This window comes from Branchiostoma lanceolatum, chromosome 4 (assembly GCF_035083965.1).
Source record: "Branchiostoma lanceolatum isolate klBraLanc5 chromosome 4, klBraLanc5.hap2, whole genome shotgun sequence".
Classification (NCBI taxonomy): domain Eukaryota; kingdom Metazoa; phylum Chordata; class Leptocardii; order Amphioxiformes; family Branchiostomatidae; genus Branchiostoma; species Branchiostoma lanceolatum.
Window position 1 is genome coordinate 10,844,032 of NC_089725.1, and position 23,614 is coordinate 10,867,645.

The 23,614-nt window shown below is 40.5% G+C and overlaps 1 protein-coding gene across 2 annotated transcripts; it reads right to left on the minus strand.

The window, feature by feature from the left end:
* Positions 1 to 1,327: 1,327 nt before the first annotated feature.
* On the minus strand, positions 1,328 to 22,272 carry LOC136432538 (receptor-type tyrosine-protein phosphatase F-like). 2 transcript variants are annotated; one of them, XM_066423897.1, is made up of 18 exons: positions 22,145 to 22,272; positions 18,831 to 18,939; positions 17,833 to 17,883; positions 16,072 to 16,197; positions 15,494 to 15,649; positions 15,305 to 15,376; positions 14,631 to 14,776; positions 13,830 to 13,968; positions 12,721 to 12,893; positions 11,079 to 11,223; positions 10,047 to 10,181; positions 9,306 to 9,467; positions 8,090 to 8,621; positions 6,917 to 6,993; positions 5,441 to 5,531; positions 4,738 to 4,882; positions 2,955 to 2,993; positions 1,328 to 2,355 (listed from the first exon to the last, which is right to left on the minus strand). In XM_066423897.1, the coding sequence occupies exons 2-18, from the start codon at positions 18,883 to 18,885 to the stop codon at positions 2,149 to 2,151; spliced, it is 2,451 nt and encodes an 816-aa protein (XP_066279994.1). In that variant the 5' UTR covers positions 18,886 to 18,939; positions 22,145 to 22,272; the 3' UTR covers positions 1,328 to 2,148. The 2 variants fall into 2 exon arrangements, with proteins under 2 accessions (XP_066279994.1, XP_066279995.1); XM_066423898.1 differs by lacking the exon at positions 2,955 to 2,993.
* Positions 22,273 to 23,614: the final 1,342 nt, after the last annotated feature.

Consider the following 23,614-nt stretch of genomic DNA (forward strand, 5'->3'; position numbering starts at 1 on the left):
GGTAATAGTGGATACCATCTGAAAAGTCTTCCAAAAACTTGAGTACCCTCACGGTTACCTTGCGTATTTTACTACAAGGATGTCTAACCTTTATTGATGTATAATACAGTAATCTGTTTATTTGATATGTCACATGGAGGTACATACAGGTACTTGCAAGGGCCACTGACACATAGGCTCTGACTTGTTCTGTCAGTCACAACGGTTGACAAACACGTAATACATGTAACATAAAACAGCTCATCATTTAAAATATGTTAGAATATTTACATTTTGAGAATCCCTTTCCTTCAAATGAAAGTACTACACTGATAACAATTTCCCTCAAGTCCCCTGGAATGATAAATATATTACATGTACATGTAGCTGTATGATATCAATTATTGAAACAGCAGAGTCTGACATTATAATACTTTTACATGTTCCTTTCTCTGTGTAGAACAGTTTAGAAGAACTAATCTTATAAAGCAAATTGTCAATCTTAATAAAACTTAAACTCTGATTTGACACTATTTTGGTATAAAGGGGGACATGTACTCCCCTATGTTCCTACACTCTATGTTTTGACCTCCCTATGCTCCAACACTGCTACGTTTTGACACCCGTATCTTAGGGTTAGGGGTCATCGTGACATTGGGGATTGGAACATAGGAGTGTCAGAACATAGGGGAGTAACCAGTCACCAGTGTAAAATGTTCTTGAATCTTCAGAGAGTTATTTGTCAACATTGCTTCATTTGAAAAGCAGTCTGTTTTTGTTTAAGTCTATGCTTTTTGGGGCTGTGAACACAGGATATTATCAATACAACATCAAGTGGCATTGTATAGTCCACATATATCATATACATGCATGTAGATATATAGTTCTCTGGACTATTTTTTTAGTTGTATATCAACACTCTTGTGATTGTCATGATTGTATGCAAAAAAAAAAACTCTAAAAAACTCTAAAAAGATTGACAAAACAATCACCATTTTAGACAAGATTTAGACAGCGATGTATGATATCATATATGATATCAAAATGGTAGATCCAGAGGTTAAAGAAGAAATGTATATCCCCAAATTTCTGTTTTTACAGAAAAACAGCAATTCTTAATTTTGTTGATTAAATTGTCATAATGATATTACACCTGAATATAGAGGAACAGCTGCTTACTTTTGCCATACACCAGTTATGAAGATCAGCAATATTCTACAATAATATTCTTCTTCATCTTGTATCAAATCAAGTATACAAAGGAATATCAACACTTTGTTCTAGTTTTCCTGTACATAGGGCCTGAGCAACATCTTAATGCTGTCACCCTGCCATACAGCTCCAGATAGAACTTCAGGCTAGTATAAAGATTTTATACATTATTTCCGCACACAAAAGTAAAACGTTCACCAACAAGCTTTTGACCAGTCCTCTGATCCGTTAAAATGACCCGAAGCCTATGTCACGTGACCTGGGTGGTTGTGTGGCGTCGACAACAGGTCAAAGGTGCTCAGCAGTTGGTATCGGCCCCCGTCTCGGTTGAGGGATGGTCGATGGGCCCTGATGTATACGGCCTCTTTCACTCATCTTAGAAAGTAATCAGTGTCTGATATGCTAACTTCATACAAAGTCACAGAATGTCTTGGGGACTCTGTATGAATGTGCTGGGATGACTGGTTGAAAGCTTGTTGGCATGCACTTTACTTTGTGTATGGAAATAGCGTATAAAATCTTTATAAGGCCATGTTGATTCGATTATATGTATGACATCCTCTGATGTGACTGATGGAAGCATGCAAATAAAAAAAGTTTGGCAGAAAAAAGTTGCCTTCATTATGAAATCTACCTGGTCAGGAAGGTTGAACATTGAATGCTTAACACACAGAGTATCATAGTACACAGAATAATAGATTCTTCATTTTTGTTCTTTCTTTGACTTTGGAATTGTTATTCTTCGACATTAGTATCCGTTTTTCAAAATACGTTTTTGCAATTTACAGCATGTATTTTCTCATTTTTCAACTGCTTTTTACGATTAACAGTATGGCCAAAAACTTTTTGGAAACAGACAAAAATGGATGCATGCACGGATGTCATCCATGTAATCAAATCAACACGGCCTGATGTTAATTACCGTCATACCAGACGAACTTTCATTGGAAGTTCAGGCTATGCCTGTATCTCCCTGACAACATGGCTGTACCCAGGGTTGTTGAAGTTGTGAGTGGAGCTACTACGGCTGGGGACCACCAGCCCGACATTGTCATAGCCGTTGCTGTCTCCCAAAGTCTCACCGTCACCTTCACCAAAGGGCGACTCGTACGCCGCCGGCCCCATCTTGGAGCCGAAGGTCAAGGGCGTGTAACCGTCGTCATCCTAGAGGAACAGTACAGACATGTCATGAATGGAATTTCTCAAAATGTATGAGACAAAGGAGAATTAAGAACTTTTTCTGGTTTTGTAAACGGGCAGGAGTTTTGGCCTAAGCAAAAAACAGTGCACATGGTAGCTGTTTTGGAACCTGGCAGCCCGGCTTGTGAAAAACTTTGTGAACAATATTGGATTGCAATGTATGTATTCACAATTATTCTGCTTTTCAAAATTTCTGAATCAGCTGCCGTGTTCAATGTGACGTCATTGGCAGAATTAAATCTGATTACCAATGGCGGCACTAATCAAGAACTTGGGAAGTTAGATTTGTATGGTGACGGTTACTTAGTATACAAAGTCATCTTTGTTCATTGAATAGTACTTACCATGGTTGAATGTTATCAGGATTTACTGTTACAGTAACAGTTACAGTAACAGTAACAGTTGTAGTTTAGTGTCATTGGTGACATAAGCACTTTTAATCAATGTGTATGTGAATGGTGCCATGTTACATGTCATTGAGTACAAGCCTAATATGGTTTAACAGTTGACACATTCCTCAGAGTATAGCAGTAAGGAGGCTGTGTTGTAGTTTTCAGACCTACCAATGAATTGTGGAAGTCCTGCATGAGAGATTGCAAGACCTGGACAGAACAATATACCAAACCACCATATTCAGCTGAAAACTAACAAGTCTATACTTGACCCATTTCAGTTCAATAAAAATAGCATTTCCAACAATTACCTTTCTTTATACATTATTAGTCATAAGCAACATGCGAAAGAAAATGCATTATGATTTAGCAAGAAGATAATTTCCCACCATCATCTGTGCACACCTTATATGTACTAACAGCTGGTACTAGTCAGTAAGAATGATAATATACATCATTGTATATTACACAAGACAAATTAATGTGTCAGCCACAATCATGTGCAAGAACACTTAGACATTAGCACAGTCAAACCTGAATAGGTGACTACCTCAGTCTACTAAGGACCACGTGGCCATTATAACCACTTTTTGTTGGTCCCTAACCGGTTTCCTGGTTTTCCTCTTGCCTGCACCGGACGCCATTTGTGACTGACTTTTTGGTAGAAAGTCACAGAAACATTTCAGTTTTCTCCTGTCCCTGAGTGACTCTCCCAGATGTTCCAGGTCCCGGTGCATTCTGGGGGAGGTGACGCATGTCCGGTAGGCAATTCCCCAGAATTCCGCCTGGGGGCGTGATTCTGCTCCGATTATCACCTTTCCTTTTAGATTATGATTTCCACTGACGCAAGCATAAAGAACCATCTTTAAGTTAGTAACTAGTATGTCATTGCCGTCTTCTGTGGCCATTTTCTTCATCTCTCTTGTAGAGTGGTCACCATAGACAGGGTTGACTATACATATATCAGGCAAACAGTGTGGGTAATTCATTGGTATCAAAAGAAGTGAATGATTGACAGGTGTCAGAAGTTGTTGTTGAGAAGAATCATATCTAAAGGTGGGCGTGAATGACAGGTGTCATCAGCAGAAGATGGCTAGCAGGTATACCTCAACTCTTGGCACTAGCAAGGTTATCTGTTGGCCTGTGAGATGTTACTATTAAAGGGCTAGATGGGGAATGTTTTCTCATGTAACATAAGTTAAAAACATTGTGTACTAGTCTTCCATACAGTATATTGTTTACCTCCACTCTAAAGCAATTACAACAAGAGATACAAAAATGGAATTTCTGCTGCAGTACCAAGGTCACATACTAGGGGGCCCAAAATTGACCTTGAATTTCGGCTTCACAACACCTGCCCACATACCAAATATCATTGTAATCCATCAAGAGGTTCTTGAGTTATGCTGACTACAGTAGTCCGGAAACACAGACAGACAAACAGACAGACACACCCAAAACAATATCTCCATTTTTCATGGAGATAATAAACTGGTCTTTAACTACATTAAATTCATAACCCATACAATCACCTTGTAGAAACTTCATTGATACAATAGGTATCTACAGGCTGCAATGAAATTGTGCCTGGATGACAACACTGATTGTTGCAAAAGATATCATATGTCACACACATAATACTGTTGTGTTCTGTGGATATATATTGTATGATTACATTTTGTAGCTGTTTGTTTCGTATAACTCGTAACTGCCTTTAGACCCGACACACCAGTTTTGTAGAGGAAGTTGCATAAGACCACTCAGTCTGCGAGGGACCCCTTCTCTTCTCAACAAGCGCCGTGGGATTTTTAACGTGGTCAAGGTGTGGCTCTCCTCAAACACAGGACATTCGGCTTTACACCCCCTCTTGTAATGTATTGTATTTGTGAATGTAATATAATGTGTACTTGATAATTGGAGCATCCATTCATACTTGTTGTGAAAACAGACTCACCTGTGTGATGGCAGTGCCCCCTGCTGAGCTTAAGGTGCACTGCAGCTCATTCTCTTCCCCGTACATTGGGTTGTTGAAAGATCCCAGTTCCCCACTTCTGTCTCCTCTGGCCGACAGGGCTTGCTTGTGCTTGTTAAGACAAGACCTGAGTGTAAAGATATGTTGTAATGAGCTCCCAGCTTTAAGAAGGTTGTAGTATGCTTGCTACACTGGACTAAGTACTATCCAAGTATCCACATTGCCTTTGGAACTGTTGAGGATAATGTCAACACCCATAATTACCCTAAGACATTAAACAATGAATTCTCACTTAAGGAATAGACTCCTACAGTTGCAACCAGTCAGGGCTCCAAACTTATTTTTGAGAAATTTTCTTTCGAAAAATTGCTTGAATCTGAAATTCTTCAAGTAAACCAACAAAGGCTTTATCATTTTTTTCTGGCAAGAATATGCTACATACTAGACAGTGTACAATCAAAATACCTTTTAGTCAACACAAATATCTATAGGCACTGATGTACCCAGTCAAAGATAAGGTGGGCAGCTTCAATTTTGGAAGCACAAAATTTCATATCCAGTATTTCCAGGCGTGCCATATGGCCAGTGAATGGCCTCTAATTTCACTGACCATAAAACCCACTCCAATATCAGGCTAGACACACACCATATAAATACATTCAAGTAACATCGCAGTTTACTTTACCTGAGTTGGTAGAGGATGACCATCCCTACAATGACCAGCACCAGTAGCACGGACACGGCCACAGCGATGGATACCTTCTGCTTCTCTTCCCCTGTACGCATGGTCAAGATCTGGGTTACATTCAGCAGGGCGGGATTCCACACCTCCATTGCTCTTACTCACTGTAAAACGTCTAGAGCAGAGAGTAGCAGACTGTGCGTCTGTATCAGATTCTGAATCTCTGTCTGTATAGCTGGTTACTGGTATAACTACCCTTCGGCGTAAAACACTGGACAGCTTAACTCAACTGTGTCTTCTTGAAACAACTGTTGCAAAACTAGTTTCGATCAGTTTGAGCAACATCCGTACAGCACCATGGATGACACATACCAGAATGCAAAGAAAAATCTCCAATAATGAAGACCATTTATTCAACATCATCCTTATTCCATACATGCAGCCACACAGACATCCACCCACATAATTCTAATTAATGAAAGAATGAATTGCTGGCAACCTAATTACGACGCTGAGCTGAAAGGTCCTTTCTGATCACCTCAGTCTCTTCCTTTTGTCGTGGATGGTTTCCATGGTAACATTATTAGTTCATGGAGCCAACACATTCCTAAGGGACCTCTTATTTCTCTTCTATGGGATGGTTTTCCATAGACAAGACCAATTATCATCTTCTGCTTCATTCTCCTTCCAGATGAGTTTGGATCAACCTTTCTCCAAGTCAATAACACTCTTGACAAAAAGGCAACAGTAAAGGCTTGAAAATTCTACTTCACAATTTGGACATTCTAAGGCTGGGTTAACACACTTGTAGTGCACTAACTATTTACACGTCTCGCTTTTAATCATGACCATCAAGAAGAAAATTGCTAAATTTGTGGCAAGTTCCTTTACTAATTTTCATATGAAACCTGACCTGAGCATGGCATAACTTACCGAGAGTAGACTCAAGAGTCGCCTCAGTGGATTTGCATACAAGCAAATTCGGGGAACTTTCCTGTATTACTAACCATCAAAATAAACAGTCCGGAGATCAAGATCGTCGTGTGTTTAGGCAAGACCGGTAAATTCTGAATATTCCTATCCTGCTGGTGCAGGCGGCTGAGGTTCAAGGGCCGCAACTAAATCAGCCATAGGTTCTTATCTGTTCAAGGCAGTCACTTCTGCAGATCGCGCCAAGGTGCATGAATCGTGGCAAGTGTCAGCGTATCCCTTCGTGTTCATGACCAGTGTGGATTTTCTGACCCCCAAGCAAGGTTTGCGTTGTTCGTGACGTTGGGAGGCCATGGTCAGCTACAAAAATGTATGTTTCACCGGGCTTTACAGAAGAGCTGAGACCACAGATGGACTGACACAAAAACACATACAAGTCATACAAATACTTGTAGAACATATACAATGTACATGTAACATGCATTCGTACATGGTTATGAATAATGCACAGTTCTCTGCACAACAGCAAAATCATTAGCCTTAAGTTACCTTTTCCAGTGGAGGGGCTGTTGTTTCCGATGATGTTGGGATTCTGACACCTGGTACCAATCCAGTCAGAGGTGCATCTACAGACAACATGATTGTGTGTAATCACATTCATTATTACATGTTACCTTTATTTAAGTTCTTTGTTCACCTAGTATGCATTTGCAATCACTTTTTTCTCAATTATTGTGTACTGCTGTCTGTCTTTAATAGTACAATTGTTAACAACATTGCACACTTCTTGTCCTAACAAAGCGTTCTGTAAGGTGTATTTCTAATTATGTGAAATACCTTACAGCAAATGTTTGTATGGTAGGAGAAAAATACAGTTTATCATGTTTTGCTTTAGTTTGCTGTGACATAATCCAGTTATCACAGGTTATATGACACATGTTGTACAGTATGTATGACATTTACTCATGAAAAGATGGGGCTGCTATCATCTATAACCATCTATCAGTTTTTGGTACATTCATCTATCCTTGTCTAAAAGTGTTAAGTTACAAGGTTACAATTGCAATCTAGCAGAATTGGCATTTCTACAGGTAGACATCTCAATCAGAGTCTATTTGCTGAAAAGACCATCTGAACTTTTCAACTTTGAGTCATGATTTCTAATAAGGGACCACCAATTCCTAGCATCCTGATTGTGACCTCTGCTGACAGAGACTCCGATCGTAATCTCTACTACCTGGCAGAATCATCAATTCTGTCTGATTGCAACTCTCCACCCTGGCATATATAAACTACTGTAAATGCAGAAATGTTCGCGGGGATTTAATGTCATGGTAGGGAAAAAATGTCGCAGTGGTTCTGACTTCGTGTTTGAAATAATAGCAGCGATGCAATCACACAATGGTTTGGCTCTTTGCAGTGGTTTTATGTTCGCGATAAAGAGTTCACAGCAAAAACCACTGCAAATATTTCTGTATCTACAGTTAATGCTTTATATTTGTCACTTTAATCTGAATCCAATCCAAGAACCTACACTGCATAATGCTAAACCGGGGCTGTAGAATATGTCTTCACAAATGTGTGTGGGGAGAAATCTTCCCTACAGACTTCAATCTTTTAATTTATCATGTAAGTGGACTCCAGGTAGAATAGTGTTTCTGTACATGTATGTAACACTAATGGAGATCTCAATAAAACAAACAAACAAACAAACAAACTCACTTGCAGTAGTATGAAGTGCGGCCCGATTCTACCTGCAGCATGTAGCAGTGCCCGTTGTTCAGACAGTAGCCCTCGCGATCGGCACCGCACGGGAGCTCCCGCGGAGTCACCCTTGTGGTGACCGTCTGCGCACTTGTGCTGGACTCGATCGGAATGGGAGGGGAGAGGGTGGTCGATACGGCTTTGGATGATGATGGAAGGCGAATGGTTGTCTGGCTTGCTGGGGTGACCGTTGTTGGAGTGGTGGTCAGTACGGCTTTGGACGACGGAAGGCCGGTGGTCGTGTGGCTTGCTGGGGCGACCGTTGTTGTGGTGGAGCGACTGTCTGCCCCAGCTGGAGTGTTGGCAGTTGGTGTTGGTGATGAGATAGTTGGCGAGACTGTTGATGTTGGAGGTACTGATGGAGGTCCTGGGACGACTATGGAAGTTGTGCTGATTGGAAGTGAACTTGACGCTAGCTGGTAAGTTGGAGTTGTTGTGATTACGTTTGTCGGATTTGGTGATGTCAAAATGCCGGGGTCTGTGGCAGCAACTGAAAAAGGCAGAAAAATTGTTACTGTGATGTGCATCCAGTTTCGTATCAAGATAGTTATCTTTGTTAGTAACATTAGTGTCTACTCTCCTCTGCTACTCACTGATTATCACACATAAGACAGAACTCAAAGGCACTGTCCAGAGTACTGAAGTTTGAGCTGCTGTATCTATTGGTAATACAATGGAAGTAATGACCTGATCATGCCAATCTTTCCAGCCACAACCTCTTTTTATGCTGCTTAATACAAGACCGAATAGTCTGTTGCCTTTAAATGCTAATAGAGTGACACCAAATGTCATATGAGTTATTGAAGACAACACATATTTGAAAAACATGTGGGAAGAGCTTAATGTTCGATAGATGTGACGTAATATCTAGACCTTCTTTCAAAGATAGTGAATGGTCAGGTACTTTTCTTTACCTGGGTAAAGCTATGCAGGCATGTATTAGTATTTGTATAAAAACAAGTGAGATGCTACTAAGATCTTCTCAGGTGAAGAGTACCTAGCTTTGGTTAGAGACATCATCTTGAATGGGATGTAAAGTCGTCGGCCCCGTTTTTGAGGACAGCTTACACCTCAAGAACCCAGGCACACAGTCCAGTCTCATGCAGCTTGTAACTGGTGTGTTTCACCTACCTAAAGGCAGTTTACCTGTTATGCAAAACAAACAAGATCTTACCCTGAGTAGTGGCATTGACAGTGTTTGACTCCACCACTGCAATGGACAAGTCTGGAGTTACGATGGCTGCCATGACAGAGAACATGTAGACAGTCCCAGGGGCGAGGTCTTCCACAGTTAGTGTTGTTGTGTTCCCATTTACCTTCTCCTCATGTGTTTCGCCTGTAGACAAAAAGGATGATATTTCCGTAACAGGAAGCTTGACATTCACCATCGCCATCTGTAGACAGAAGTTGGTTGAGATTTTGTGCCACATTAATCTGTCCTCCATTGCCCTATCAAAAAAATGCCCCCATTAATTATGCAAATTAGATTCTGATTTGCATTATCACCATTTCAATATATATATCAAGTAACACTGAAGCTATCCACATAATAGAAACAAGTACATAGGTTGGGTTTTATATCCCTTTGTGGTTTGACCACTAGCAGTTGGGTCCCTGGGGAATTCTTGCCCTAGTTTCAAAAAGGTGTAATCTGCCACAACTACATCTAATGCAAATATCACTGCTCAGACACACATATGTACATGTGCCACCCATTACATGTATGGAACAAAACCTTAATAAAAACTTACATTCACCTACTAAAATATTGAAACAGATAGAACAGAAACAATGGACATTTTTAAAACCATTTTATGTCATATAGTATCTTTGGGCATGAGTTCACAAATGATAAATATTATCAAAATATTATTCTTGCCTTCAAAGCAATAAAGTGCATACAAAGCATATTTACCTCCTGAGGGCTGGTACTGTACCGTGTACGCCACCACAGCCACGTGCAACACGTCAGGACGCGTCCATGTCAGCTGCACCTCTGTAGGCCCTAAAGTGACAGCTTCCAGCATGAAGCTGACGTTATGAATACGTTCTGCAATAGAAATTAGAGATGACCGGTACTCGTCATTCATACCAGAATGTACTTCTTACCTTAGAGTCTGTGAAAATGGAGGTATTGTCTTAGGTGTGTGTATGTTTGTTTGCTTTGGTAGTTACTTGTCATTGAATACACTGTCAGTATAGAGAGTGAGTGGGACAATCTTTTGGTCGGTCTTGAGGGTGTGACATGAAGAGTTCAAAGGTGATAGAACTAGTCATTCATCAGATATGACAGTGAAAGACACAAGCTGTAATTGTACAAGACATACCAGAACCTTTATATATTTCACAGAGGTGTGGGGTCTTCGAACTCACTCAATGAAGAAGGTTCACAGTCATAAGCAAGCAGCAGCTCAACATGGCAGGCCACCTTCACAGTTGTTTTGTTTTCGTTTTGTACCATAATGACGATGAGGTAGTTGATAACCAGACACAGGCTGACGGACAGAATTTCCCAGCAGCTGCCCATGGTGCTGATTACACCATTAACAACATCTGAGGAATGAAAGCCTTGAGCAGTTTATGATTTATGATAACCAAAAATATCTGTTTGTTCCTCAACCAAGAGTAAAAAAAAGGAAGATCAACTTCTTAATCAAGTTAATGGCACAAGTGATGCATAATTTCAGGCAGACAGTTTTAAAGATGTGGTGTGCAATTACAAAGAAAAATAAAATTAAAAAAAAAGAGTTCTGTGCTACATTTTTGTAAATGTTGTACAAATTTGGCATTTTCAAGTCAACTCCAGCTGATGTTTGTTATGGCTGTGTTCCTCCAGCATGTCAAGATTATTTTGTGCAACTAAAGGTATTTTGGCATTTTTGCAGCCTGTCAACACTGAAAAATATTGCTGCAGTACTGATGAAATCAGTTAGGTGTCACTTCTTACCATATCCAGTTGTGGCCTGCACAATGTCAGAAGGTAGACCGGTTCCGTTGGAGTTTCGGGCTGCCACCTGGAAACGGTAAGTGGTGTCCTCCTGCAGATGGTGGACCACAGCCACGTTGTCAGCTGCAACTGCAGACACTTCCAGCTACACAGGGAAAAATGTTACAAATTCAGCTGCATCACATGTATAGGCTAAAAAATAATATATATATACTGCTGCGGGGGTCTCTGACAAAGGTGTCAGCAGTTGGCTAGTCTTCAATGCAACTTGAAATGCTGATGGGCAACATAGATTCTGGCCCAGTGAGCAGCCTTACTTGAAAAGTCCTGAACCCTTAGCATCAAATGGAAGTTATTTCAATGACTATCAAATGCTAGAGGAAGCTCTATTTACTTGCAATTGTTTTATTTTGCTGTAGGAGGGAAGGGGGTTTTCATGGTGTTTCGTAGTCGAAACAATTTTGTAGTACAGTCAAGAAATTAAAAAGAAAAAATTTGCTATTTCACAGTAAAAGGTCACGATGGTAATCGCAGAAATAAAACCACTGCTAATATTTAAAGATTTACAGTACCATGGATTCGGGTTATAAATGCATCATGCTTTATCACATAGAAGAAAATGAGTACTACAGTAGATTCCGCATATCTGTATAGCCCATTTGTCAGCGCAAATTATACGACTCCCCGAACTATACGACTGTCCGAACTAGCGATATTGACGTCCCGAAGGATGGGAGGGGAGGGTGGGGGGCGGATTGGATTTTGAGCAAGACACACAAACAAACTAACTATATCGCAACTTTATTTTGTAAAATTCTAATCAAAGCACAATCCGACCTTTTCGTCGATCTTAACGTCAGCATATTGGATTGAATACGCGATCCATTTTGTTCAAATAAGGGCCCGAACTGCGTGGGAAACTCCTGCCAAATAAAAAACTCCCGCCGCATGTCGATCACGTGAAATCTTGCAGTCAACCAATCAAAGCACAGGTTTTATGACGTGAACCAATCAGCGCGTAGAAAAATGCATATCAATGAGTAAACAAAGATGGCCGCCCAGCGTCACCCGACCTTCGCCGCTTTTTTTCTGAAATCGCGACGTAAAGTACGATTCATCTACGCTACATAAGTAGGATTTTCACGGGGAAAGAATCTAAGGAATAGGTTCACCGCCGAATACGGTCACAAATAACTGTAAATCGCGGCAAAATACAGCGTAGAGCCTCAAATGCTCCGACAAAAATCGTGTTTTTCTTTTCGTATTTTTGTTCACTTTCGTCGCTCGAGTCTTGAAAAACAGGTTTTTAATGAGATCACCGTATGTCAAAGGCACCGATATCGATTGTTTGCAAGCATGACAATAGCGAGTAACAAAAGAGTGTGATTGTCGAACGGTAGACGGCGTCCCCACTCCCGAAACAACAATGCAAATCCAAAATTTAGCCTGTAGTTGTGGGTCATTTTACGATAAAATCGGACAAGATTCTATACAATACCCCGAACTTTACGATTATGGGCTATACAGATATGCATTGCTTTTATAATTGAGTGAATGGTAAATGGTTTGGTGTTTTGGAATTCTATACAGAAAGACGAAATATACAGAAAAAAGGTATACAAATAATTGGCATATACTGTACCATCCCAGTGTGAGGTTGCAGTTCTGCTGTGTTCCAGTAGGTGATGCTGTAGACGGTGATGGTGCCAGGTCTCTGATGGGGTGGTTCCCAGGACAGCAGCACCGACAAGGGGCTGAACTGCACTGCTTGCACATTCCTGGGTCTTCCAGGTAGACCAACACTGCCAAAATCTCCTGGAAAACACAATTAAGAGTCAAGTGACAACAGGACTTTAAAACGTTCTTCAGATATCTGTAATGCTTTCCATTTTATGATGTATTACTATCAAAGTCAAACCTGTAGAAGTGACCATATGTACATAAGAACCACCTGGCCAATGTCACCACTCTTTTAATGGTCACTATATAATATAAGATGATTTTACAACTGACACAAGCATTACAAATCCTGTCTATAGTGACCATACGTTCAGATAGTCCAGATTTTATTGGTCCACTGAGTATGAGGTCCCATGAGTGCATTCCAGACTGTCTAAGAAGACCACTGATGAGGTCACTCATTAAATCTGGTCTTTGTGGACAGGTGGTCATTATAGACAGGATTCCTAATGTTTGCATCAATGGGAAAGATTGATTAAGGGACCACCAAAACTTGGTCACATTGGCTAAGTGGTCCTTAAGCAGCCGCTGAGGCCAAGACGAGGGCTTAGGAAAGCCCGGCTGCAACAGAACTGATGAACTGACATGACATTATGTAGACTTGCCCTACTCCTTCGAGTGGCTGTCAACATAATACAATACAAAATCTAATGTAAATATGTAGAGGCAGTCACCTGTACAGGTTTGACTTAAATTAATACAAGTTTTCATACAATTTGTCATATTTTTTCCATCTGTCAGTTTAGGAATTTTATATGAAACGCCCCTGTATGTATCATATTGTTAACTGCTAATAGTTGCTGGTGCAGAAGAAAAGTGGATTTGGAGAAAAGAACTTTGCAACAGACCTGAGTCAGCTTACAGATGTGTCCTATGTGGCAGAGACTGCCATTTTTATATACGACTTGTGTTTAGCCATAGCCGAAGCTGTAGGGCTGATATCAATTACCAGGGTTTTACTGATGGTCAATATAGACGGATGGAGGGCCTTATTTTGCTGACAGTTCTTACCTGCAGTGCTTTGTACCACTGGTTCAGAGGGCAGACTGGTGCCGTTCTGACTCCTGGCTGACACCTGGAACTGGTACGTGGTGTTCGCACTCAGGCCGTCCAGGACTACAGACGTTCCATTTGCAGCAGGCTGTGTCATCTGTGCAAACAATGGAGTTGGTCAACACATCAAAACAGTTTATACCTAGAAATTAAACCTTTCAGTGATGGTGTGTCACCTTCCTCAGCGAAGTACTGACTGGTTATACTTAGTACTGCAGCTAGGTGTCGCTGCTGCAGAGTGAAGAATGCGGTCCCAAATATGACTCATTTTGTATCTCCTCTTATCATGGTTCATGACTGCGAAGTCAAACCAGTCGGTATTGCCTAGAGGAAGTTAACAGACCGACACCAAAATGTCAGCCAGGTATTTACACTTTGTGTACGAAGAACTTCATTAACCAGTGATTTACCAACCTATTCACAAAGGAAACAAAATTGATATGCTATACATCAAGTTTAAAATAGACCTTAACTTGTATTTTTCTTTTGTGGGTTAGATCCAATTCTTTACAGTGTTGTGCTTCATCCTCAAATTAATGACCGATTGAACCGCCCTTCAGCGGTTCTATTACACACCAGCTTCTGTATAAATGCTTTTCACAGTAACACACCAGGTTAAAGCATCTTTGCAAGCATGCAGTATGGCAGCAGCTGGTATTACACTGAATGATCTGTTATACCTAGCTTTGACACATCTAGCTGCAAAGATTGTTTAAATCATGTCTATCTTTAAGACAACAGTGGGCAGACGTTGCTGACCTGCTGGAAGACATCAGTTCCATACGCAAGATAACGGACCACGTATTCCGAGACGTCAGCCGCGTGCACCGCGGGGGGCAGCCATGACAGCCGGATGGACGTGGAGGATAACGTCTCTGCTGTCAGGTTCCTGGGAGAACTGGGAGCTAGAGGGTAATAACATTGAAAAGATATACAACGTGTAATCTTAGCATCAACATGTTGTTAAGTAGACATCATATCAATTGTTTATCTGCACCATGTTTATAGCCAGCTCTTCAATGACATATCCACTCTTATGGTTAAGCCAAAGGGACTGCCAGTAATATGTCTAATTTGGTACTTTTAAAAGTCCAACCATGGCAAGGTAGTTACTGTGGCCCCAATAGAGATAAGCAGTCGTTTTGTATAATATATTTGATACAACAACCAAATCTGACTGTTATTTCAGTGGGTAGGGGTGTATGTATGATTCGTTTATATGTCCTGGCTTGCATTGAGTGACTGAGTTGTACTGAGGACATGTCAAACCATATTTTTTTACAATTGTTGCCACATGTCTAATTATAGTCTTTATAATTTTTGCCACAATTTTTTTTTTGTTATTACATAATTATGATTATTGTAGATATAGATGTAATAAAAAGCTAGCTGAAAATTATGGTCAAAAACTTGCTCAGAGGAAACACACTTACCAGACGTTTTTATTGGCCCAGGTGTAGAAGACATCATGATGGTTGATGGTAAAGCTGATGTATGTATATCACCTGTAAATCAACACCATTCATCATGAGTCAACCTGGTGTAAGATATAAAACATCAATGAGTAGCAAACTGACTACAATATAACAATCTGTCAATGCTATAGATGATTGACACCTTACCGGTGAGGGGCATCTGTATGCAGGTGGTGAGGTCCTGTATGTGTGGGACACAGGAGAAGTGGGAGCTGTCCATGGTCAGCATGTCCCCAGAGCAGAACCCCAGGCACAGCTCAGGCACTCCCTTCTCTCTACAGCAGGGGGACCGGTCCTCACCACCTGTAAAAGTAAAGCAGTCATCCTCAATTGAGGTGAAGCATGAAGCTTTTTCAAGTAGCTAGTGGTAGTGCAACGCGGCTTCATTACGCCTCACATTTTTGGCCAAACACACCGGGTCACCCCCACTCTTCTCGATAAGTGTGTTGGGTTCTTTTATGTGCAGAGGTTTGACGCTAATGAGATTTACACATGAAGCTCCTTCATACACGGGGCCGCCGGCTTAACGTCACCATCCAAATTGACAAATGCAGTCCATTACAACATGTATGAGCTGTAGTCGACCCCAAGATCCATGGAAAAGGTACATAAAATTATCATAAAGCTTATACATGTATCATTATATCCTTTATTATATAAATGATAACAAATTTGCCATGATCCTACATTCAAAGGTCAAACACCAGAACTGACTGGAGACGTACCTAGAAGGCAATGGCTGACGGAGGTGAGGTGATCTTGGCATGTCAGGAAGTCAAACAGGGTGATCTCTTCTGTCCTGGAACAGAGGTGCTGGCAGTTGGCAGGCACCCCCCTCCCACTGCAGCAGCCTAGTTACCATACAGGAACAAATATCATTAACAATTAAATAACAGTTTACAACACCTATCACTCACTCACTCACTCTCTCCCATAGCTTAGACAGCCGTCGCGGCAGCATAGCTCTCAGTGAAAGCTCTCCACTGGTGGTCTTCCGCCAGTCTGGTCATCTGGTTGGCTGAATGACCGGTCCACTCCTTTAGATCTGTGATCCACGACCGACGGGGATGTCCCCGCGGCCGCGCACCGTCCGCTTTTCCCTGAAGGATTGTGTGTGCAAGAGTGCCATTCGCCCTAGACACGTGTCCGAACCACTATCACGACACCTATAGCACACACAGTCCCATTCTACAGTCTACGATACCACTAATTTATGACAATCAAGGGACCCTCAAGCAACTTTCCACCAGCCCAATTTCCCCAGAATTCATAGAGATGTGTAGAAATCATGTAATAATAGGTGGTTTATTATTTGCGGTTTTCACAGACTGAAACATCTTCACAGCATATTCAAAACCACTGCAAAAATGCTTGTTTTGTCTTTTGCCCTCCTACCACCTTGTTTCAACTTGGAACTAAAACCACTGCAAACACTCCATTTTCTTCTGTAATCTCGAAATTAAATAATGGCAAACTTCAAGGCATTTACATAATTGGCAGCTGCTGTGGACCTTAGTCATGATATCAATGCTGTAGTTCAACAGTGAATCATACTTTTTCCCAATGATATATACATTGAAATCAAATCAATATACTGTAAATGCAGAAATGTTCGCGGTGGTTTTAGGTTCGCGATTTTTGCCATTTCACTGCAAACTTAAAACCACCGCATAATTTTTGTCTGATACTCTAGCAGTATGAAACTAGCGTTGCCACAAACTTTAAACCACCGTGAACACTCCATTTTCGTCTTAGCGCGAAATAAAAACAACGCAAACTTAAGTGCATTTACAGGATACATTGTATTGAGTATATGACTATTCAGGAAGATAAAAATGTGTATTTCACAAGATTAAAGTTGCAGGGAATTGATGGCTGAGAAGACCTAATCAATGAAATGCATACTAGCTAGCATGACTGTATTTTGCTGCATTTCACCAATTTGTTAGTTCATAAAGCTCTGTTTTAAAGGTCTTTGAATATTTCCAACTTCGCTTCTCTGATATGGAATAGAAAACATCAATAGATGAAGGTTTGATCCCTCACATTAGGAGGTATGTCACTACGAATCCTTTACTTAGTATCAATTTTTGCTATAATCAAATTGAGATGATTTGTTCAGCTAAGATACAAGCGTAGAGAGTGTCCTTCTAGATTAGTGTGAACTAAGCCTGCAATGTGATATGCATGTGAGTGAGTCACGTTAAGCTCAACTCAGTTACTGTATAATATTTTGGTCCAATAACACAATTAATTACCATCAGCCATGCATACGCCCTTAACTATAACACACCATATCAAATGAACTTCAAACTTGGGCAACCTGATATGTTGATTGTTATAATTTAGCTTTTGGCTTAATGTCCACTGGGCCTTCTCCTTATTGCAGAGCTGAATCCACGTTGTAGGGAGTTCTACGACATGGATTCAGCTCTGCTAAAAAGAGAATGCCACTGAGTTAAAGAACTATTTTCAGTCCTGTTTACCTGTTAGCATGTCACCTGATGTGGGAGACTGGGCAACCACCACTGTCCATGCTGCAAAGAAAAATGACATAGTTATGCACAGATCATTTGAGTTTTTAATTTCACGGTCATGGAAGCATTGTCAGTGTTTAAAACAAAGTTTGTGGTGGGCATGCACAGACTACATTACTGACGGAAAATCTGAGCGAAATTGGTTTGTGATCTGATGAATTCTTCAAGATTTACAGCGTGTACATCAATTAGATTTAATTAATCTTTGACCTGAATCAATTGCAGACCAGTCAAACGATACTAGTTTAGGTGCCGCAAATGTTTCCAAACACTTGGATTTCCCTTGAATGCAACACAACAATAGCCTACGTACCAACCCTTACTGCATAATGCAACCGTGGTAACAGATAAGTGAATATTGGTTTCTCATGTTATGTGGGCAGAATACTTATATGGCAACCCAAAGTCCTGGTGGCAAAGAAACCACAGTAATATTTACCATACAATATCATGCCCATGACTCTAACGTTGCTCTCTGGTCCCCCTAAATGATCATTACCTATCACAATATTTATTACACTAGCACTCTTAAGTCCAATTATCTGTAATTTAGTTAAACACATATAATTAAATGTCAAGAAGAGAACAGTGATATCAGTGACAATTACAACACTTGGACTGTGGCAATATGACAAAACCAGGAAGAACGCTGACTCAGATTTTGGTAAATTGATATCAAGCATTGAAATATAATCTTATCTCGATTGTTATTATTTTGTTTCAACAATTTACCACTCTATACCACTGGAGCCTTAGTTAAATAACCAAATTTTCAAGACACTGGCAGCACCCAACTTCAAATTCCAACCCGAGCTATTTCCTTTTATCCCATTGTGCATCTCCTGTTACGTCCCCCACCACTACAATTGTATGAGGTCCCCAAGCAACAATGGATAGTGCGTTAGAACTGGACGCTATTAATTTACCACAACCACATAAAAGCTGACCTGTAAGGAGCCACAGCGTTGATTGGCAGAGCAGACGAGCGTGTGAAGGTGCCATTGTCCATCCCAAGTGTGCTCGTACGGTGTGACTCTCACCTGCTAGGCAGCTGACCTGGAATACAACATGGCAGACAATGCTTACCACTACCCACGCAGCTATCACATCAATTATTCACATTTTGAAGCTGGAACGCGGAAGCATCATCAACCGTGAATTATCCGTCGCAGGGAAATCAGCGAATCTCCAGGGAGATGACATCAATCACAACTGGGTAGGCGTGCGTGAAATTGAACGCTTCCTGGTTTAAGGTAAAACCTAGCTAATAGTCACGTTTAACAGGTCACTCCATTTGTTCACTGTTGACAAAATTGCGACTAAAATATGGAAAACATCATGCAACCACAAAGCAGTTTGAGTTTAACATATTGTACATAGCCTGTATACTTATCATGTTACACTTTTCTCAATCCTCACAATTGGTACTGATAATGTTGTACTTGTTGTTTAAAAAGATGTACGATAAGGCCACACAAATTAAATTTCTTGGTTCTCAGGTTTCAAACCATATTATGCTAGATTTTGATATCAATATGTCTGACTTTAGAATCCAACAGTCTTGGATATTTTCTTGCAGACTCCCTGTTTTTCACACTCTGTTAGCAAAATAGAGGGCATTGAACAGTTGATGTAGGAATGTGCAGCTTGTACACTGTATCTGTATGATAATCTGATGTTGAAAATTAAGTACCAGGGTCCGTACATGCTGGTTTTACAATGTTTATTAACTGTATCTACTGTATTACCATAAAATTCCTATTTACGTACGCACCCCTCCTAACGTACGCACCCCCGATTTGGGGACGATTGCGGGCCTTACTCAGTGAGTTGAAACGTTCAGGGGAAAAACCCTCCTAACGTACGCACCCCCTCTGCAGCATTTCGGTGGATAGTTAGAGGTTGACATGATCATCCTTCCGATGAAAGGGTTACAGAGAAAATGTTTCTGGGTAGAAAATGTCAAACAATTTAAATTATATGTATTATTTATTCTTTATTACTGATTGATTGTGTGGTAGCATTCCACACTTGATTTGCATGAAGATGTACCGCACTCTCAAGCTGATATGCGATTTTTACGAGGAAGAACCCCTCCTAACGTACGCACCCCGACTTTGGCGTCGGCTTGGAGCACCTGCTTGCGACTTGAAAAGTTAAAAAAGTGCGTACGTAAATAGGGATTTTACGGTACTGCATTTCATTTTATATATTATGTAAGTGGACTCCAGGTAGAATTAAGTGTTTCTCTTTATGTGACACTAATGGAGATCTTAATAAAACAAACTAATAAGCAAACATCGACTGTGGCCAAAATCTATGAAATAATTCTTTTTAAAGAGAGACCCTATACCTACTGACCCTGATTTTTTAAGTACCATAACAGGAAACACAACCTTTTTTTTTCTTTGGCCCAAGCAGGAAGACAAAGATCTGACAGACCATCCCTTGGTACAGATGTTCCATTTGTTATCTGTATCAATTACACTCAGTAACCTTGCACAATGATGGATAAATCTAATAATCACTTTGACTGTCAAAGATCATGATGCAAAATGTATATAAATGATGCCATTAATTGCTCTACACTAGTTGAATGAGAGATCAATTACAAGGTTGTGACTTTCATCAAGACAGTTGGTAGTCTGTATGAAAATCGAGAATATGTTGTGAATTTGAATTGATAGCAACTGCACTGTAATTTGCCTTGATTTGGAAATCTGATGTCTCGATTAGCATATTTAATCTATGGTCCCTTAAAGGGGTCCTATCCTTAAAAGGCATAAAGCTATGATCATAACATATTCTATTGATTATGCAAATGATGTCCAAATTTACACACCATGTTGAAGCCATTCCAGCTTCTTGCCATTAAACATGAATTTCAAATTATCTATCAAATGTTCTGTTTACCACAAATAGCAAGTCACAACATTTAAATTCATGGTATTCACCAGAATCATAAAATTTCCATTGTGAATACTTTAAAGCTCTTTTCTGTATAATCAGCATCTAATTACATGCATCTCTAACTAAGCTACCTACATGCTCAAAATCATACAAATCTATACATTATATTTATCACAAACTCTCCCTGCCATTCCAAAACAGGAAACTAGGGGGCCCAACACTATACCCCATCTTGCTTTAATTTTTCATCCCTCAAAAGCTATCTGCTGACCAGACATCAACACCACAGCATGCCCAAGACACCTGCCATTTACCACCATGGTATAACAGCACTCTCTCCTTGATTATGCAAATGAGGTCATCATTTGCATAATTGATATCTATCAATATTCCTCTCTCTGTAATGCTATGGTTACATTTCCATACCAGGGCAGCTTGCAGGAATGAAAATTATGATATAAAATACAACAAAACATAATACACTTTAAAAAGAAATTGATCATAACTTGTGTGTAATTCTTGTCATACACTTTTATTTTTCGTTCCAGAAAACAGCCTGGCCGGCCGGGGCCCGTTTTGGAAATGTGACCATAGCATAAGCTACCTCTGTGACATATATTGATGTAACATGTTTGAAAGCCTGATTATGGAATGGAGTGCTATTGGATCCTTATCTAATATGCAAAATAAGTATTGATTTGCATAATCAGCCACTACTAGAAACAGCAAGGAGTCCTTGGAAACAAGAGATATCAAAACTGGAGGTCCTGAATTCCTGATTAAGTACCAGTCCATAGAAAGCCCTTGCAGAAGCCCAAAAGCTCTGTTTTGCTGACAAACCAAAAATCATAAAGATCTATCCGCAACTTATGAAGGTCACGACTATATTCACAAACAAACACACTGACAACCGACTTAAAGGTATCAACAATATCTATACGGGCGTAAATGATAAACTCTCACCGTCTCCGTTGCTAGTTACACAGTATTTCTGGTTCCTCCTCGCTATTAGAGCAAGTAATGCTGCGAAATGTTACCGTGGGAATTCCCCCAGTACGGCAAGTCCTCAACACAGAAGATGTCAGACTATATATAGATTACAAATTAAACCTAATTATACCCTTAACAGATCGTCAAGTGCCAAGAATCCAGAAGAACGTACACTGACGCACTCAGTAAAAGAACACCAAGTTGTCCTAGGTATAAAACTAGCTCTCGGCGTTTCCTAATCTGGTAGTCCCAAAGGCAGCACACTGGCCAGGCAAGAGCGAACATGTCCTTTACGGCGATTATACATGGGAAAGTCTGAACAAGTCTGAATTAAAGTGGCAAGGAAAGCAACGTTTAAAACCTTTTTTTCTGGAGCATACTGCCACTGGTTTTACAGCGTAGTGGTCCCCGCCTACTTCCTGTAGTGCAAGGTGTTTTCTCGGCTGAACAATGACGATGAGATCAGGTGACAAACTTCACCGAAGCGTGCTCTAAGCTACTGTCACGTGGGAGTGGCGAGCGGGACCATACCACATGGCACGCGGGATAGGGGGAAATTTTCTACTGTAACGTTACATGCGTTCGCGTGGTTTTAATTTCGCGCTAAGGGGAAAATGGGGTGTTCGCAGTGTTTTTAAGTTCGCGGCAGCGCTATAGTCACAGTATTAGACAAAACTGTTCGCGGTAAACGGTCGCCGCGAAAACAGCGAACATAAAACCACCGCGAACATATCTGCATTTATAGTATTCTCCACATAAGCCCGGAGAGTGGGATTTTGTGTTGTGCAGACTAGGCCATGTTGATTTGATAATATGGATGACATCTTCTGGGGACCCAAAAAACTAATGAGAGCGTGCGAATAAAAAAAAAGGTGGAAAAAAAGTTACCTTCATTATGCTTTCTACGTGGTCAGGAAGGATGAAGAAAACTCAACACACAGAGTATGGTATACCGAAATATAGATTCTTCATTTTCGTTCTTTCAAAACTTGTTGACTTTGGAAATGACTTTAGCATTCTGCAATATTTAGATCGTGTCTTCCAGTAGCGACTTTCTTTGGTACTGCTGCCACGACATACGTGCACGTGGGACTTTAAGTTGTGTATGTTTTCAATATTCGGAACAAGCTATCGTCATACTTTTTGAAACAAAGAAAGAAGTGATAAAATCTGTAGCTGTGTCTCGCAAATATACAAATGTAACTGCCTCCTTTGTCAGTACTGGACAACCAGTACGGAAGTGGTCGTCAGAACAGGAGCTCCAGTACTGGGACTTTCTCAGTACTGGACTTCCTGTACTGGGCAGCTTCAGTACTGGGAAGCCTCCTGTCAGGACTGGAAACCAAGTGCTGAGACTCTAACGACCGTCTAACGTTATTTTCAGGGCTGCATCTCTTCGATGCTTTTCCCCCACTTCAAAGCTATTGTTTAGAAGACGTTCGAATGAAGAAAGAAAAAAATTATACAGTATCACATTCTGTTACGTTTCAACGACGACAACATATCCTTGTGGCTTGTGCCTTTATCGGCAGAAAACGTACACTGAAATAATAATGTACTTTATATTTAAATACCTACCAAAATCTATGTCCATAACCAAGGCACAAAGCAGTGCTACCTAAACGTTAGACTAAGTATGTACAAGCATTGAAATATACAGACAACTAAATCCCAAACTGTCCAGTCGGTCCAAACAATGGATCATCCCAGTACCGTATAGAACGTGAGTACAGGACGCCCAGTTCCGAAATAATTTGAGGTCTCGGCTTCCAGTACTGAAGTCTCACTATTTACTGGTAAATCCAGTACGGAACCCGTTACATCCGTAAAT